At 40.2% G+C, this 19,748-nt stretch overlaps 1 protein-coding gene across 1 annotated transcript in view; it reads left to right on the top strand.

The window, feature by feature from the left end:
* LOC116833146 (solute carrier organic anion transporter family member 5A1-like) overlaps positions 1 to 14,663 on the top strand; it is an 86,351-nt gene extending 71,688 nt beyond the window's left edge. Inside the window, exons 4-5 of the mRNA XM_032794442.2 lie at positions 7,690 to 7,854; positions 14,461 to 14,663. Of these exons, the coding sequence (XP_032650333.1) occupies positions 7,690 to 7,854; positions 14,461 to 14,663 (368 nt within the window). The remainder of the gene's footprint in view (positions 1 to 7,689; positions 7,855 to 14,460) is intronic.
* The last annotated feature ends 5,085 nt before the right edge of the window (positions 14,664 to 19,748 follow it).

Genomic DNA, 19,748 nt, shown 5'->3' with positions numbered 1-19,748 from the left:
ACTAGAAATATGGGCATATCCACAGGGACATCTATAGATCAGCCCTCTGACTGTGATCTTGTATACCTTAAAAAGGGATTTCCTGTGGGCCTGCAAGGAGATAATGCTGTAAAGGGAACACTCTGCTCCCTTGGTCATCTGGCTCAGTTGTGTTAGAGTTGAGTCCCCTCTGCTCTGTACTGCCCAGGAATAGGGATAAAAAAAAATTTCAGTTAAGAAAAACTGTGATTAACCTGGAATGAAATTACTGAAGTAGTTTAAATTTCTTTCCCATTCTGTTTACCAGGATTTAGGAACTTCTCTAGGGTAGTATTTACAATTGCTTGTCCATGACAGTGAGTCAAGCAGTGGTCTTGACACATCAGTTACAGAAACTGAAATGGTGATTATAATATAGATAGATAGATAGATATGCTCAAAACTTAGGAAGAGAAAAAGTCACCGGTGGACTATCAGACTAGTCCAGGAAGGCTAGTTCTAATTTATATTTAGTTACTTATTGGTGTTGTTCAAGAAATAGGCTCTCTCTCACAGTTATGGCAGTGAGTTAATGGGAAAATGTACAGCTGAGCTATTACATATTAGATACTCCTGGGGGAATTCTGTGCTACTGTGTGCATAATTAATGATTAAAAATAATTAATTTTTTACGCAGAAAAAAGCTTCTGCTGAAATGCTGCTGCAGTTCCACTTTTTGCCCACCAGAGGGTGCTATGGTTTAAGAACCGCAGCAGCTTCCAGCAAAAAATAACTTCTTCAGTTCTACTTTTTGCCCACCAGAGGGCGATGTGGTGCTAGAACAAAGCGGCAGCTCTGAAACTATAGAAAACAATGGTGATTTTGATGATGGATTGTCTTCAGAATCCTGTTCGTTGAAGATGGATTCTCCTAAACAAAATAAGTCAATGCAGTTATTTAATTATTATTACCATACTGCTCATTTAGCATTACTCATTGTATTCACTGACAGTAGTACTTTAAAGGTGAAATTGTAAAAGGAAGATCTACCTATTTCAGCTATTTATTTTTTATCACAACTGTATCTAAAATGATAGTAACATAGAGTAACAACTCTATTTTTTGCCCCAAAATGAGAATTCAAGAATAGTCCCGAAGGAAGAGAGGCAGTCCTTGAGAAAGAAGTATGAAATAAAAAAGTTTACCAACCTGAAGATCCTGCGTGTTCAGACATGTTCCTTTTATCATCTTCAGTGCAGCTTCCTTCTGAGAAGGAACATGTCTCATGATGTTGTTTCATTCGGGCAACCAGGCCTTGCATTTCTTTGTAGCACTGTTTGCATTTTGCACGCATGCCTGTTTTACCCACAGGTAGAGGAACTTCATTAAAATATTCCCAAACTGGGTGTCTTTTACGGCCCACTGCCATTATAGGTTTTCCCTTTTAGTGAGAGAATGGTATGATAAGTCTCAAATCAGTGAAGGCTACACTCGGAAAGACCTCAAGACTTCTGGAATATGCTGCTCAAACAGTTTTACTTTTGTTTCTGCTGCCTGTCCCTCCCTTCTCACATTTATCTCCAGACTTCTTCTCCTTGTCCAGATCTATTCTGCCTGCAACAATCTTCTATTCATTAAACTTTTTGAAACTTTTCACTTTTAGAGAGAGGTAAGGGATTGACTCTGTGTACACAAATTTCCAGAGGGATAATAGAGTTGAGGTCNTCCTTGAGAGGGCCATTTGGGGATTGGTCCTGCTTTGAGCAGGGGGTTGGACTAGATGATCTCCTGAGGTCCCTTCCAACCCTAATAATCTATGATTCTATGATTTCTCACCTCTCTATATTATTTATTTATTTAAAAACATTTTTTGCTGTTAACAAGCATGTTATCTCCGGAGACACAAATCCACAATTTGAGAAATGCAAAACTAAGCATCTCGGATAGTATCTTCTAGACTGAGCACTGAGTCCCAGTGGGTAGATAGAAAGATTAACATAAATAATCTATAGAGACGCCCCTGGAACCCTATAAAATTGGGTCCCTAATGCATGAACTATTGGAACTCATTTACAAACTTTTCTTAAACATTACATGAATATATTGTCTCATACTATAGAGATTATAAATTCCATGATGAGATATCTTTGAGCTATAATGTATCTTAATTAAAACTATCTTTAGATAGGTTTTTTCTTCAAAGAGGATTTTATTAAAAAAAAATCTGATTTAAATTAAAAAAATCCGATTTTTTTTTTAAATCATTGATTTTAATCCACCTGGCCCAGGTTCCTGCCCAGCAATTTACTTCCCTCTCCCTCAGCTGCTTCATTACCCCCTGACTCCTCCAAGCCTTTGCACTGCTTCTGAGGGGTGCAGGAAATACGGTTCTGTATTGTAGTTTAAATGAATTGTTACTCAGAGTTCTGTATTAATATGCCTACTAAGGAATATATTAACAAAAAAGATTCAGGAAATGTTTTTTGACAATCTGTATTGTTACAGACATACTTGCTGACGGGTATGTTGAAATAAATGACAAAAAAGAATTGTAATTGGTGTGATTATATTGTGTTATTTTGACAAATAAAATATGCATAATTTTGCAGAATTTTAAAATATTGTGCACAGAATTTTTAATTTTTTGTTGCAGAAATTTTAATTTTTTGTACAGAATTCCCCCAGGAGTAAATGGAGTAGCTTGTATATATTGATGTTATAAGGGTGAATTTTTTACAAGCAATGTAACTGATAGAGATTTATTTTGTTTTCTTCCACATCCTCTTTTTACATGGTTGGAGAATGAAAGGGCATCCTTAGAAAATGGTGGAAGGCCGCAAGTTCTTGTTAAACAACAGTCTTCTTATATTTGTGCCATTGATGTGCATTATGCAAAAATAAGTGCTAATATTTTTGTTGTAATACGAAACAGCAGTAAGATTTCAAAAGGTTTAATGACAACTTTGAGGCAAAAGATTAGGCCTGTGATAAGCTGTTGATTGCCACAAACCGTACAAAAATAAAGATAATACTTGAAATATTGGACACTTGGATATTGTAAAGACTTTAAGGATCCATTATTTTATATCCACAATTCCAGCATAGTGTCTGATCTTAAATAATTATTATGACTGGCAAATTTAGCTATTGTCAATTTTTTTGCTTATTGTACCCATTTTGTATAGTTTTTTATTCATAATGTAATTAAACTTTTATAATGCTTCTGCCAGACAGAGTCATGTTAGGATAGTAGTGAAAACCTAATTTTGGATGTGCATTTTATTTCCATAGTGGCTTTGTTTAATTTGCACTAACTTTGTCCCCTGTGTTAGACAACTGTAGTTCAGTTTCCAGAGAACTCTGGCTCATACTGATATTAAGTTATATAGCTGGAGCCTGAGACTGTTAGGAAGTGACTTGCATTATATAATGTCCAGAAAAAAACTCTCTGTTTTAAGCCAATAATTTGGAATAATCAAATTAGAGTTTGCCTTTGAATAATCTGTCACAGGTTTTATAGCACATCTAATGCATGGTATAGGACAGTTAGAGTTTTACTTAGCCCTGTGCAACCCTAAAGGATATATTCAATAAAGCTGCTAGTTTTTAATTAGTAATGAACTTTAGCATATTAAATTGAGCTCTCAGTAACCTGAGAGATGCAACTAAAAATATATTCAGATTAAAACCCCAGATCAGAAGTCCAGCACAAAAGATCAATTTAGTATCTCTATAATGAGCTATATCAAAATCCTGAATCCAAACACTCCTGAAACTGAGTTTCCCTATGTACATTGGACTATGAACTTTGCAAAGTGTTGTGACATTTGGATTTGGCATTTTATAGAGATACTGTGATTCAGTCCTGGGTCCAGAGTTCAGCTTTGACTGCTTGGTTTCATCTTATTTCTAGAGATAATACTTAGAACAGCCCTTTTATGATGATGATAAACTATCTGTGGTGGCCACTGTTCCGGAAGTTAGATTGAACAGAATATAGTCCATGTTTTGGCCAGCATTCACCCTGTGGTGAACTATTGTTCACAGCCTAATTTTTGCATCTTCCTTCCAAGTCACTCACTTCTGAAAACCAATTTCATCTCTCTCTCTCTCTCTGATGGGATTGTTCGTGAAATTAAAAATGGATCATGGAGAATGCCAAAGATTGCTATACTGAATTCTCAACTCTGAGGGAGATTGGGCTAGGAGACATGGACTAGCCAGTCACAGTCTCCATCTTCTCTGCCCTTTCTGTGGTGCTTTGTAAGGCTGCCTTCTCAAAGAAGAGAAAAGCACAGGGGATTGCCCTGCCAGCAGGCAGCAGTGGGACTCAGTGGGGTTGACCTGTCGATCTAGGGTTTTCTACTGTGCTCATCACCACAGTAGCTGCTCACTACATATGTTTAAAAACCCCAAATAGGCAAACTGAAATCCAGTTTCCAGTGGCAATAAAATCAGCCAAGGCTTTCCCTGCTACCTCTTCTCCACTCTCATGCTCCCGGCAGCAGAAGTCCACTGCTTTGGGAGGCTGCCGGCTGCATATTTTTGGGGGCGGTTATGGCTGCGTGGTTGCTGCTGGGGTGCACTGGTGCCTGTTCTGCTTCTCTTCCTTATTAATCCAGGTTTTGAGGGAAAATCAGGTTCTTGGTCCTCCACCTTATCTCAGGGGTACGCTTTGTACTGCTCCCCTCCACCAGCCCAACAGTAGCGGTTCTCTTCAAAGCTAGGCTGCCCCTGGGAGCTCAGACCCTCTGCTGTGATATGTGAGGCCCTTCAAAAATTATTTAAATAAATCGACCCAGTTAAGGCTACAATTAACATTGACAGCTCCCCATCCCCTTTAAAAATCACCCCACAGACTGAGGAATGAGAGATACACTTGGAGTTAATGTTATTGTAGTGAACTGGATATTTTTCTCTTAAATTTCCTTTTGAATATATGATAAACATATTTTTATGTCTTGAATCTGTAATATAGCCATCATATGATTTTAGAAGTGTTTCCTTTTTGTCCTTTTCATTCTAATTTGGTTTCCAAAAATGTTTATTGATATATTTTTGGCATTGTCATGAAACTGTAACATCATCTCCTTACATTGCATCAATATCTTATCTTCCTGCCCCAATGGCACCTTATTTCTTTCTGTTCTGACATTGCAATATCATAAATGTTCAATAACAGTGATGCAGGCTTAACTTCCTTGTCTGTTCTAGAACATTTATGTTTCAAAATAAATGAAAGCTTCTCAGCACAATTTATGGATTAATTCTTTCCACCAAATTTTATATTGAAAGTTTAATACTTTATAAAGCTTGCAAGAAAACATCTGAAACTGGATCAAAATGATCAGCGCCGGTCCTGATTGTGGATAGTTCTCTGAAGATGTCCACGCAGTGTGCAGCGGCAGTCAAAAAAGCAGCAGGATGTTAGAAATCATTCAAAAAGGGATGGAGAATAAGACGGAGAGTATCTTATTGCCCTCAAGTAAATCCATGGTGTGCTCACATCTTGAATACTGTGTACAGGTGTGGTCTCCTCATCTCAAAAAAGATATACTGGCATTAGAAAAGGTTCAGAGAAGGGCAACTAAAATGATTAGGGGTTTGGAACGGATCCCATATGAGGAGAGATTAAAGAGGCTAGGACTTTTCAGCTGGGAAAAGAGGAGACTAAGAGGGGATATGATAGAGGTATATAAAATCATGAGTGTTGTGGAGAAAGTGAATAAGGAAAAGTTATTTACTTGTTCCCATAATATAAAAACTAGGGGCCACCAAATGAAATTAATAGGCAGCAGGTTTAAAACAAATAAAAGGAAGTTCTTTGCACAGCGCACAGTCAACCTGTGGAACTTCTTGCCTGAGACAGTTGTGAAGACTAGGACTATAACAGAGTTTAAAAGAGAACTAGATAAATTTATGGAGGTTAAGTCCATTAATGGCTATTAGGCAGGATGGGTAAGGAATGGTGTCCTTAGCTTCTGTTTGTCAGAGGATGGAGATGGATGGCAGGAGAGAGCTCACTTGATCATTACCTGCTAGATTCACTCCCTCTGGGACATCTGGCATTGGTCACTGTCGGTAGACAGGATACTGGGCCTGATGGACCTTTGGTCTGACCCAGTATGACCATTCTTATGTTCTTATGACTCTGCCAGTGGGAACGGGAAGAGGGAGCTGGAGGATTCCAGGTGGCTGTGGTTCTCAGTATGACCTGAAGGAAGGAGGTGGCATGCAGGAAACTCTGTACAAGCCTGGGACCCAGCATCAGGCTTTTTCTCTCTCTGGGTATCTGAGCTGGTGGTAGTCCACGGCTAGGCTCTGGGGGCGAGGGGGTGCAGGTGCTTTGGCTGGGGGAGCTCTGCAGCTGGGCTCTGGAGGGGAGGGGATTTGGGTGTCTGGACTGGGTGATACCCCACAGCTGGGTTCTGCGGGGAAGGGGGTGCAGGTGTCTTGGTTGGGGGAGGGCCTGAAGTTGGCTCTGGGGGAGAGGGGCTGTGGGTGTCGGGGCTGTGGTGGATGCAACTGGGTTTTTAGAGGAAGTGGTGCAGGTGGCTGGGCTGGGGGGGCACTTCACAGCAGGATTCGGGGTGTGTGTGTGCAAGTGTCTGGGCTGGGAGGGCCCTGCCGCTGGGCTCTGGGGAGGGAGGGCCCTGCCGCTGGGCTCTGCGGGGGAGTACGTGCAGGTGTCTGGGCGGGGGGGCACCCCACGGCTGGGTTCTGGAGGTGAGGGGATGTGGGTATCTGGGCTGGGGGTAGGCATGGCTGGGCTCTGGAGGGAGGGGACAGAGAAATAGGAAATGGGTCATAGGAGTTTTTTTAACTTTTTAATCCTGGGAAATCTTTTTTTGTTGTCTGTATTGTTACAACTGTAGTCGCAGACAAGTATTTTGAAATAAATTGCCAAAATAATTGAAACTGTTGTGATTACATTATGCTATTTTGATAAATAAAATTTGCAGAATTTTAACATTTTGTGTACAGAATTTTTAATTTTTTGGCACAGAATTCCCCCAGGAGTATATGTGCTTTCAGTCTTAATGGGTTTTTTCTTTTTTTTTTTCCTTCTGGGACTTTTATATGTGGTTTATTGATACAACTAATTAATATTTTTTGTAACTTTCAGTATGTTAGATCCACATGCGTTATTAATAAATACGGCTAAATATCATATCCTGCTGGTTATGTTCCTAAATTATGGCATTATCATCAATGGATCCCAAATACAGTTTTTTAAAAGTTTGTTTATTTAGGCAAAATTACAATAAAATGTTAACATACTACAAGTGGTAGGTTGACTTATGTGGACTATCTTGATCATGTAGAGTGCAAGAAACAATCTTATTGGTACAGAAACATCAGAATTTTGTATCTTCAGAAGTGAAAGATACATCAAAGAAATTCTGAAATTACTTAAAACTATTCCTGCTTTTTTGCTATTTCAGCACTACCATCCAAAGCCTCTATTCCTGCAAGCAGATGTGCTATAATGGACTCCTATGCCTGTGCAGGGCTGGAGTAGGGCCTAGACAGGTACATTCAGATAGCAGAAGAACAAAGGGAAATGTTTTCAATCCAAACTATAGATGCTCTTTTCTTTTCTTTTTCACTTAGCAAATATGGCTGAATGTTAAGAAACCGTTATTTACAGTCCATCTCAAAGAAAGTCAGTTTGTTTTGTTTTCCGTTCATTATTTATAACATTTATTTGTCGTTTTTGTCATTTTGTAGAGCTTCCAAGAGCAGCTGTCAGGATCTTAAGCAACATGACATTCCTTTTTGTGAGTTTGTCATACACAGCTGAGAGTGCCATTGTTACTGCTTTCATTACCTTCATTCCCAAGTTCATCGAGTCGCAGTTTGGCATCCCAGCTTCCAATGCCAGCATCTACACTGGTAAGGCATTGCCTCTATCACAACATTGAAAGGATTATCGTTTTCTGATCACTGAAACAAAAGCAATAGAGGAAAAAAAATAAAACTGGCTTTAAAATGATAATCTTACCAACTAAATAATGTCTAACTTTACTTTTTCGGTTCAGAATTCCAGTAGTTCCGTGGGTGTTTGCTATGTTTGTTTAATAAAATGTGAACCAAATGTTGTTGTTTTTGTTTTGTACAAGTGTGGAACTTGCCATTTTTTTAGGTTATATTAAAGTTTTATTGTGAAGGGGGAAAAAATATGGGGAAACACCATCACACTCATAGACCTTAGGGTCAGAGGTGACCATCATGATCACGTGCAAGTTACAGAGAATCTGCCATTAGTTTGAAAGGTCTTATCAGTTCTTATATTGTTTAATATTAATTTCTTAAAAAACTGATTTTACTTTGTACTCCTCAACCTTTACTATATCCTTCCCTTCCTTTCTGTCCAGTGACCAAATGACTTGTCTATGCCCTACTCATTCATCTTCCACCTTGACTATTGCAATCTCCTCCTCGTTTATTTATTTAGAACAGGCTTGCCACAATCCAGCCCATCCACAATGCTGCTGCCAGAATCATCTCTCTCATCACTTAAATTATGTGCCCGTCCTCTTGGAGAGATTTCACCAGCTTGCCATTGCAACATACATCAAGTTCAAACTTTTGTCCTTGCTTTAAAAGTCCTACCTTATACATCCCGATCTGGTAATGTGTTCCCTAGGGACAGACCCCCATGCACTCACATGAAGCCTGACTGATTTCACTGGGGCTCTGTGTGGGTGCAAGGGGCCTCCTACGCAGAATAATTTACAGAATTGGGCACCATGTGTTGGCCCGGCTCTCTTGACTCTGCTGATGAAAGCCACCTTTGCTACTCCTCTCATTCCCTTTTCTCACAAACATCTTTGTGCTTTCTTCTGAGCTGCCTCCTGCATTCCCACGCATGGAATGACCTCCTCAAACCTGTTCACCGGCCCACCTCCCTCTCCTTGTTCAGATCCCTCCTAAAAACTCACATCTTTCATCTCACCTCTGAGAACCAAGGGAGCGAAACACAATATTTTAAAAAATAATACAAAAACTATCAAAATCATTCTGCCCTGAGTAACAGACCTGTTACATACCTCCTTGTGTAACAAAGCCACTGGTTGGCCTATCTATGGGGATTGAACCCAGAAACTCTGGGGCTAAATGCATGACTTTCTACTGTTTGAGTGAAAAGAGCTGGCCCAGCAACTTGGAGGCAGAAACACACTCATAAAATTCTTTGTTATTCAGCCACCAGAGGGAGACAAAGGTCCATGCTAGTATGATATGGATTACACTTGTCTTTTTCTGTCTGTTTTTGTTGGTAATTCACCCTGCCTGCTTTGTCATACCACTATTAAATTGACTTTTTAGGGTAGGGGCCACATCTTTGAAAGGCATCCACCGCTATTTTTGGTACTCAGAAACATTGAAGAAATAATAACAAAACAAGGAATAGTAAGCCTTGATCTTTCCCTGCATGGCCTATTTTGAACTTCTTTGAATATGTACCATTTTAGAAGGAAAACCATTCCAGCTTTTCACTTTCAGTATCTTTTCATTTCTTTAGTCAGAAACACTAATTCTCTTAAAGTTATTCTCTTTTCCCATTCTTTCCTGGTTCTGAAGCAGTTCAAGCATGTCTGTTGCTGTGCAACATGCATTAAAAATTCCATAGTTCTTGAGATGCACAATGACCCTATGAAACTCACAGTCACAAATTATTATTGAAGCAAGGAGTTTAGCAAGATTAAAAACAGGGATGAACATTTATATGATAGAATATTCAGTTACATTAAATAAAATTAACAAAATGGGAGGGAAGTAAACCCACATGCTTCAGGACATGCCAACCATTAACTGAGAATGGTAGGAAAAATCTTCCTCTATAGGCAAGCTATTCCATAATTGCCAACTTCAAGCGTTTTTTTTTTTCCCATCTGTCTCTGAAGCGCATGTTACTGGCCACCGTCAGAGACAGGATACTGAACTAGATGGACCACTCATCTGATCTGGTGTGGCAATTTCTATATTACTGGAAGGCAATGTGACAACAAATCCCTGGCCATTATTTGAATACTCCAAACTTCAAAATGGAGTCACTTCCCAACCTCACAACCCCGGCTATGCCCCAGCGGGTGAGTGAAGTACCAATGGACTAGGCATGCATGATCACTCTAGAAGAGGAGGGAGAACTGTAGGAGGAGAGAACGCTGTTTTTGCATGGATCCAGGAAAGGAGAGGAAGCAATGTGAGATGGAGAGACAGGGAATAAGAAGATCTGAGTTGGAACCTTGGGTGTCTATCTAGTCCGGGGTTGGTGGGGAAGAAAAAGAACAGTCTTTGTGGGATTCTGATCAGGGCAGTGGGAAGTATCAGCAATGGGAGTTTTCTGTGGGAGCCTGTGGAGTGGGGAGAGACATCCTGTGCGAGGCATGAAATTAATGAATTATATCATACAGATGCTTGCAGTGATGTTGTAGTCGTGTTGGTTCCAGGATATGAGAGACACAAGGTAGGTGAGGTAATACTTTTTATTGGACCATCTGTGGGTAGAAGGGACAAGCTTTTGAGCTTCACAGAGCTGTTCTTCAGGTCTCCTGAAGAGTCACTAGGTTAGTTGAAGAACAGCTCTGTGAAGCTCAAAAGCTTGTCCCTTCTACCAACAGAAGTTGGTCCAATGAAAGATATTACTTACTTTGTCTCTCATATAAAATATAATGGCAGTTATGATTTATGGGACGTTAATTCCTGCTGCTGGTTCTAGTGGTTACACAAACTAGGAGTTTTGCTCTCACGATTTATGGCATCACTGGTAGTTTTGATGGAATTATTGACCCATAACTCACGTTAGAGGCTGTATACACACAAGAACAAGTGCCAATAAAACATTCATGTGAGACAAAACACGCAAAGGTTGGGAAATTCCAAAAAGTTAGGACTAGATTGAGCCTTTGCTGTATCCTGAGTATGGAGCAGTGGATAGCTGCACTGCCCTAGAGAAGATCCTCAGGGAGTAATTGTGACTCTCAAAAAAATTACAGTGCCCACTTACTACTGTGGCAGGTGGGTAATTTCCTACAGTTATTTAGTAACATTAAATTTTTCTAGAGTTCTTTTGAAGGAAAAAGAAGAATTGGAGGTAACCAGTGTACACAGTTACATCAGTGGAACTTGGAAAATTACTTGTACTGTAGTTTACAAGCTCTTCTAGCTTCAGTTGCAGTGTAATTTGTAAATTCTTTGAAGCAAAATATCTGCACTTCAGCTGTGCACTTAACTAGCTGTACACACATGCTCGGTGCATCTATCTTTGTGTGGCCAGCTGGAGACCTAATGAGATTTTGCATGGTGCATTTTCAATTGGCAATTTACACAGAGCCATCTCTTTGTTAAATTTCGTTCAGTTTCTTTTCTCAAACAAAGCAAAGGCATTAGTCAGTGAGGCTTAAATCCATGCCAGATTTCAAGTTTTGAACTTGAGTTTCCTTTGCTGTAGTCTTTTATTTTTTTTTTAAAAAAAAAAGTGGTTAGAATTTTTTAAGTGCAGAAAGTTTAATTTTCCCACCCATCGTGAAGTAAAAAAACCCAAAACATCTAAAGCTCTTAAACTTTCTAAAAACAAACAACAAGAAGTTGACTTCAGGGCAGAGGCTAAACTTGGAAAATTTCAGCTCAAAAGAGAAAATGATTTTATAGATTATAAAAGTGTGTGAAGAAAAAGGGTTATATTTTGCAATCTAAACTCTTTTGCGTTCACTGGTAACTTCTACTGTTCCTAGATATAGTACTATACAGTAATCTGGTTCCACTTCTTTTCTAGAAAAGGTGTAGCGTACAACTCACACAGAATTGAGTTTTGAAATCTCTGCTACTCCCTTTGGAAATGCAACGCTGGGAGCAAATATTGCAGGTTTCTGTAAGCAGACTATTAGCTGTTATGATCATCTTTTCTCCTGTGGGAAAGCTTCAAGTGCTGCAGCATTCTGACAACAGCAAAAAGGACAGAGCCCAAAAATTGCTGACTGAAAACTGATCTTGCCCTGGGGTACTAGATACAGCATCATATTTTGTGCAGATACAAAAAATCCTGTATGCCAAACTATCATTGTAAAATAAAGCAAAGTGCAGTACAATGGCTTACTATCAAATCTCAGTTTTGTTCCATTATATGACTTTGAAAGTGAAAAATGAATACCTCAATTAGTTGTATATACTTTGCTTTGGAAGCTCCTGTGGAAGAGCCATTGTAGTAGTGACCATGTTGTTTTGATCGTTTATTACCTTCCATTTCACATACACTGTATGAAAAAAATATGTAAGTATCAAATTCTGCTTTGCACAGGGGGCAAAAATGCATTCCAAGCTCCATGATATAATGAGTGAATGTATTCTGCTGCAGGCTTCCCTCTGTGCTACCAACTAGCTGCAGGTCAGCGTGTTCCTGTCCCCTTCCCTTAGGGTGACTTTTTCCCCCCGATGGACACATAGAGGAAGAAATCCATGTGCTCCTTGAGTGCACGGGTTTCAATTGTTCCCTAGTTCTTGCCTGAGTGGGATGAATGTGGAGGGGGTGGGAGGAAGGGGGGATAAGCATTCTCCTTATCCCCTCAGCTCCTGTTCTAGGGCCAAGGACAATGGATGGGAGAGCAGCACAGCTTTCTGTAATAACTGAAAACCAAGCCAGAAAGAGGTAGTGAGGTCATTGAATGCAAAGGATGGGTCAGAAGGAGGTATCTGGAAGAATGAAGGTAAATTATAGGGAGTGGGGAAGGAGAATAAAATAGTGTGAGGAGATTTTTGCAGAAAATTGGGAAAAGCAACAAGATGGACAATACACAGGGCCAGATCCTGACTTGCTGTAACTTGATATAGCTGAGGACCGATGCTTACAGAGCGTTCCAAATTGTCCTGCTCTTCAGTCCTTGTGTTTGTGCCCTACCTCAGAACAGGTACTGCCTGGTGGATTCAATTAATTAAGTTATCATTTTGCTATTTGTCCCTTTTGATAAATATTGAGAGAGAAAATGTTCAAAATGGGTAAAAAGGTTGGAATTATGTCCCTCTCGCATTCATATCCAATTGTTTATTCTCCTGGGAGTTAACAGCTCTGAAGTTGTTCCCTCAGAAGAGACATTCTTTTAGAAAGAATTAAAAATATTAATACCCAATCTGTTGGGAGATTGAGAGGTCATTCTAATTCCACATAGAATTATTATTAAGATCTTAGGTTCACAGTTGGTGTAGTAATTATGGTGGCATTGCTTGTAACATTTATTAACAGTTATTTTCACATTTCCAATCTCATACTTGTTACAGAGATTTCCTTCTGCAAATGTTTTTAGGTAAAGCAGGGTAGGACACGAATGTTCTGTAATGATTGGAGCTATATTATAATATGGTTTTCAGTAGATTTTTGGTTTACATCTCCCATCATTTAAAAAAAATAAGAACGCCTATCATGATTTTTTTCAGCCCGCTTTCACTGGATGCAACTGTCTAACAGCATCTAAATTCACATTTGATGCTGAATGAATCTCCCTGAGCAAGCCCATCACTTAAAGATGTACAATAAGAAGCAATGGGCAGTGAGAGCCAGAAGAAGCTAGGAAAAACAGGAACTTTGCACAGTTTAGCAACTCCACAGGGCACTGGGAGATAAGGCTATCTTGTGGCCCCACTACAACGCTACCAATTGATATTCATAGCAGCAAAGTCACAATTCTTATCTATAAGCATGTCAGGCCTTAAAGTTTATTGTGCTCTAAATTTTAAGTGCCAAGTCTTTCAAGTGGTAGAATGCTAAGGGCCAGATTTGGATACCTTCACTCACAGTGAGTCTGCAAATAGTCCTGTTAAAATCAACGGGACCACTCATGAGACATGGTAATGCTCAACATGAGTAAAGATATCAAAATCTGGATATCAGCTGGTTAGTGTCTATGACCATAAAAGTTTACAGAGCTCCTAGAAAAAAGACTAATTAGGCTGTTAGAACAATATAGGCTTATGAAGTTTGGTCCTGCCCTGAAGGTTTGGATTAGTACATATTCTTCACTGGGACTCATCATAGGAGTAAGAAAAGCAGGATTTACCCCAACATTTGAACTAATTCTTCAGAATTTCACTGATTAAACTGGATCAATCTGCATTACTTGTGATGTTTTGGGGCAACCCAGAGCGGCAAGGGATCCTGTCATCGCCTGCCCTGTAACCTTTGGGGTCTTTGTGCTGTGCAGCTATGTTTCAATTCTCCACCACCAGTAGCCAACCCACTCTGAAATAAATACAAATCAATATTTCTGCTTGTATATGCAATTTTTCTTTTTCTGCTGCTGGGAAAATCATAAAGAAGCTTTTATTAATCCTTTGACATCAGTCCAGAGTGCTAAAAATTCTGACTCAGTTTGCTTTTAGTGAATTAGTCAATGAGGTCCATATTGTGGAATTTGTCATAATCTAATTAGGGGGTGAAACCAATGTTTATTTTTTATTCTCTCGCCACAGTTCATTTTTTAACTTTACATTTCACTTTCCTCCAAACAGGTGTGATTATTGTCCCAAGTGCTGGTGTTGGCATTGTGCTAGGTGGCTACATTATTAAAAAGCTCAAACTTGGTGCAAGAGAGTCTGCGAAGCTGGCTATGATTTGCAGCGGTGTGTCTTTGCTGTGCTTTTCAACGCTTTTCATTGTTGGATGTGACAGCATTAATCTAGGGGGCATAAATATCCCATACACAACAGGGTAAGTGTTTTTGCAATTATTGAAGTGCCAGCTATTTGCAAAAGCCTGCTGGAAATCTAGCTATTTTATTTTATTTAAAAATTAGCTATTTTTGAAGTCCATTAATCAAACAAGAACTCGGTGAACACAGTCAGATATATACATGGTTTAACTGTCTGGTCAAAATTCATTTATTTTATAGGTGATTGACAATGAAAGCCTATCAAACACTCATTTGAGTGGCATATGTATTCTTGGTCCTGCCTGAGCCTGAAGGGGCTAGGTGGTTGAACTTATTTTGCCTAATATCAAACCCATTCAAGTATCTTGGGTTTGGATCAGTTTTGAACTCCAACACTAGTGGGTTTGTGTTCCACTCGGAGATACCATGAAGAAAGCAGAGTAGGAGGAGAGAAAACTATCCAATAAAAAATGGGGTAAAAGAGGGGACAGAGAATTGACCACATGAAAAACAGAAAGGCAGAAGGTGATACAGGGAAGAAAGAACAAAATAGAAAAAAAATCAAATAAGAAAATAAATACTGGGTCCTGTCTTCTTGTGCTGTTATGTGTCTGCTTTATACCTCACTGCCAGCAGAATCTAGCCACAGAGCTGGCAAAACCAGCCCCTGAAGAAGCAGCCAAATGCAGGGAGATCCTCCATTGTTGTAAAGCTGGCCTGGTGTCTCCTATGCCACAGCCCTACTTGTTTCTGATGCAGATAGGTAGGGGCCAGGGCGGAGAGTCCGGCTGTAGAGTGAAATGATCTTGGGGAGGTGCCATCGTGTCATGCTGCCTGGCTGAAGAAGCAGGAGGTGGGGACAGAAACCACAGGTACATTATTTAGCAAGGATGGGGTTGCATATGTTATCTGTCTTCAGCTGAAATGCTGTGACACTCGCTGGCAGTAACTTGAAGAAATACAAGTGAACAAAAAACTGCCTTTAATATGATTTGTTCTAAATCTTTCAGACGAAATGTAACTAACCTGCTCCTTCAGTTTTGTGAAGTAAGTATTATGGCTGCGCTGTCACAAACAAGAGAACTGAGGGCTTGTCCACATGAGTAAGTTGCTCTGGTGTATAACTTAAATTGTTTTTTTTAATTGATGAAGTTAAACCAGTGCACACCCCTGTGTGGACACTCTTATTGAAGTTTTAAGAATAGCTTGTAGCAGTTTAGCCTAAACTGATTCCTAATTGACTTCAATTAAACGGAAATAAGCCTTTTCCGCTGGCTTTAACTAAAGAGGTTTAAAGTAACACCTTTAGTTAAACCCACACAACTTTCTCATTTAGACAGGGTGGTTGGCATATTAAAAGCTGAATCCTTCAAAGTATTGATTGCTGTCAACTCTCATTGAAATCAAAATGAAAAATGAAGTCACTGGGACTTCATCAATGTCAATAGAAGTGGAAGATGCTCAGCAAATTGCAGGAGTGGGCCCTGTGTGAATTACTTAAACCTACATGGTAAGTCAGTTGATATACAGATTAATAAAAAAGCAGTGCTGACCCCCACATTCATCTTTACAAACCTGGTCATCAGCGTGATAAACTTCTCCTAGATTTGTTCAGTTGTTATCATTTGATCTAGCTTTAACCATTTCATTAATAAGACACTCTTTTACTCAGATATCAAAGAATGCCAACACTTAAAAAAAACTTATTCACATTTTCTAAAAGAAATTTTTCATTTTGAGGATACCAAAAATAGATGCAGCCTTCTCCAAAGTTAAGCTTGTAATAGATCCCAGTTACTAACTCTGTGTCTCGTTTTTGTAAGCAAATGCAGGATCTGTTTATAATTATTCCTTTTTGTGGTCAAAAGTGACATCAAAGTAATCCCCCCTCCCTTTTTTTTGCTTGAGTATAGTCCACCCATCCAGTAGAAAGGAGAGTGAATAGCTGTGCCTAGTTAGCATAAAAAACCAAACACAGCTCTCAAAATTCAAGAAAGCAGGTATTTCATAATGTAAATGTAGTCTGCCTAAATCAGGCATGTTCTAAATTGGGGACAGTAAGTGGACTGGGAAGTTCAGGTAGATTAAATACGTTTGCAAAGATTTTCTGCAATTTTACATTGGACACAGTTAGTTTTGCATTTGCTAATTTGTCATTGCTTACTTGGGTTATCAGGGTCAGGGCAATTCTGTATTTCATATTTCAACATCTTAAACGATGCAGCTGACTCCAGCCTTGCCTCTAAGGACAACCTGACATATGTAACATTGAAATGCAACATGAGGACCCTTCCACCAGCAGTGTAAATTAGGCATGCTGTATGCAGCCCTGATTTGCTGCACCAGGCTGCACAGTTCTGAATTAGGGAGCTGGCTCCCTGCAGATCCCATTCAGTGTAGAAGAGAATCAGGATCAATGTGCGGGGCCGCCCAGAGGATTCAGGGGGCCTGGGGCAGGGCCGGGTCTTCGGTGGCAGGTCCCTCTCGGAGGGAAGGACCCGCCGCCGAAGAATGAAGTGGCAAAAATAGAGCAGCCTAAGTGCCGCTGATTGCAGCCTTTTTTTTCTGCCGCTTGTGGTGCTTGTGCTCACTGGGCAGTGCCGCCGCTGAAGTGCCGCCAAAAACCTGGAGCAGCTCACGGGGCCCCTGTGGGATCTGGGACCTGGGGCAAATTGCCCCACTTCCCCCCGCCCCAGGGTGGCCCTGTCAGTGTGTCAAAAAGGAGAGTAAAATTCTGCCTACCAGAAAAATTGCATATGAGGAGCATGAAATACTTGAAACAAAAAGGTCAACCATGTATATGATACATGCACCCTGAGATTTTTTGGATGGAAGCCACATAAACAACAATTTGAAATTGAGAGAGATGCAAAAGATGTCATGAGGTCACTAATCAATTTTAGCCTGAGCCGCAGTGGCTGCAATATACTTCTTGACCCACTGGAACAGTTTAAGAGTTAATTGCTGAGAACGATAATTAATTTGGTCATATAAGCCAAACCAAATAAATGGAACCTGGAGACAAAGGAAATACATGTGGATGAAATGAACAGATCTGCTTGTTGATCACAGTGCACACCTGTGAAATCTTTTGCCATTGCAAAGCATAACAATCAGGGCCGGCTCCAGGGTTTTTGCCGCCCCAATTAGCAAAAAGAAAAAAAAAAAAGCTGCGATCGCAATCTGTAGCTCTACTGCCGCCGCTTCAGTCTTCGGCGGCAATTCGGCGGCGGGTCCTCCGATCCAAGAGGGAGCAAGGGACCCACCGCCGAATTGCTGCCAAAGTCCCAGACTTGCCACCCCTCACCGTTGGCTGCCCCAAGCAGCTGCTTGCTGATCTGGTGCCTGGAGCCAGCCCTGACAACAGTGATAGTGCTTAGCATTTTAGGGCTGAAACTTGTAAGGTTCTGAGTAGTCCTATGAGGTGCTGAGCACCCTCAGCTCCAACTGACTACAGAGGGGGCGAAAGGAGCTCAGCCCCTTGCAGATGTGCACAGCACCTCACAGAATCAAAGCAATAATACACTCCGTAGGAAGATCTCAAAATCTTTTACAAATATTTGAGTTAAACTTTGCCACACCCCTGTGAGGAAGGCAGAAGTAAGAGCATATGATCTGCAGTAGTCTCTGTCCTTAGATATCTGGAATATTTAGAAGATGATGTATAATAAAGAGAAAAAATTAGCGAAGAGCAGATTATACTCCTCAAATCCATGCATGGAGGGGCCCTACTGCACATAGGCCTCACCCTCCCACTCAGAAAGGGGAGGTGCCCCATAGTGCAATCCCACCTCACAGGGAGTCTGCTGTGGGGTCAGGAATTGTGGCAGACGGGAAGAGGGCGAGCACTGGGCAAGTCTGTGTTGGCCAGTGGTGGTGGAGACTACCAAAATTATTTCCTTGTGATTTCCTCCAGGCTGAACACAGGCCTCTTCCAGCCTGCTCTACAGAAAGCTGTTCTCATATTTCATGAACATTAAACTGTCTTACCTGAAAATAATCAAAATAGCTGCAAAGAGACTCTTCTTTTATTTGTGGAAATGAGAGAAAAGGTGGATGGCTTTTCTTGTCCATTCAGTGTACAGGTGTGGAGCCCAATTCCGGGGAATTGGGGGAATCGGCCTAAGGCTAGGGTAGGTTTCCAGGGTGCTTATCAGCAACCAAAGTCCCTATATTAGTTTAATTCCATCCCCTCTTTTTATGATTATGTAAAATGATACAAAACTGGCTGGTTTTGGTTATACTCTTCTATTGTGCTGGAGCAGTTAAAAGTTATTGTGGATAAATTGAAAGATACAATTGGTTTGTTGGATTTTTGGGACAAATAATACACAAAAAAATCTCATCTTCCTATCCCAAGCATCAGGGTTTGCTGTTGTTATGTCTCTCTCAATCCAGTCAGACAATCAAAACTAAGTGGATGAGAACAACAAAAAATGAACCTAGATAAAAATCACATAATTCCTAGCTTCAGTCTCCAACTCTAGCTGCAACCGAATGCCACATGACAAGGCTTCTACACCAGTGGTTCTCAACCTGCCAGACTACTGTACCCCTTTCAAGAGTCGATTTGTCTTGTGTACCCCCAGTTTCACCTCACTTAAAAACTACGTGCTTACAAAATCAGACATAAAAATACAGAAGTGTCACAGCACACTGTTATTGCAAAATTGCTTATTTTCTCATTTTGACCATATAATTATAAAACAAATTGATTGGAATGTAAATGTTGTACTTACATTTCAGTGTATAGTATATAGTATAGTCTATAGAGCAGTATAAACGTGTCATTGTCTGTATGAAATTTTAGTTTGTACTGACTTAGCTAGTGCTTTTTATGTACCCTGTTGTAAAACTAGGCAAATATCTAGATGACTTGATGTACCCCATGGAAGACCTCTGTGAACCTCCAGGGATACACATACCCCTGGTTTAGAACCACTGTTCTACACCTTAAAGGTTCAGTAACTAAGCCCACCCTTTCCCCTGCTTTTCTCCCTGATCTTTGCCATTTCAAAAGAACGCTTGGTAGTTTGGCTATGAGAGAATCACGATGTACAAGGAAGAAGCATTGAAGAAGCCAGTCATGTCACATCCTTCTGTGCGAATGGTTTACTCAAACACTTCTCAAAACCACAATTTTCCCAG

Source organism: Chelonoidis abingdonii, chromosome 2 (assembly GCF_003597395.2).
Source record: "Chelonoidis abingdonii isolate Lonesome George chromosome 2, CheloAbing_2.0, whole genome shotgun sequence".
Lineage (NCBI taxonomy): Eukaryota > Metazoa > Chordata > Testudines > Testudinidae > Chelonoidis > Chelonoidis abingdonii.
The sequence above is the reverse complement of the archived record's forward strand: the minus strand, read 5'-3'. Positions and strand labels throughout refer to the sequence as shown.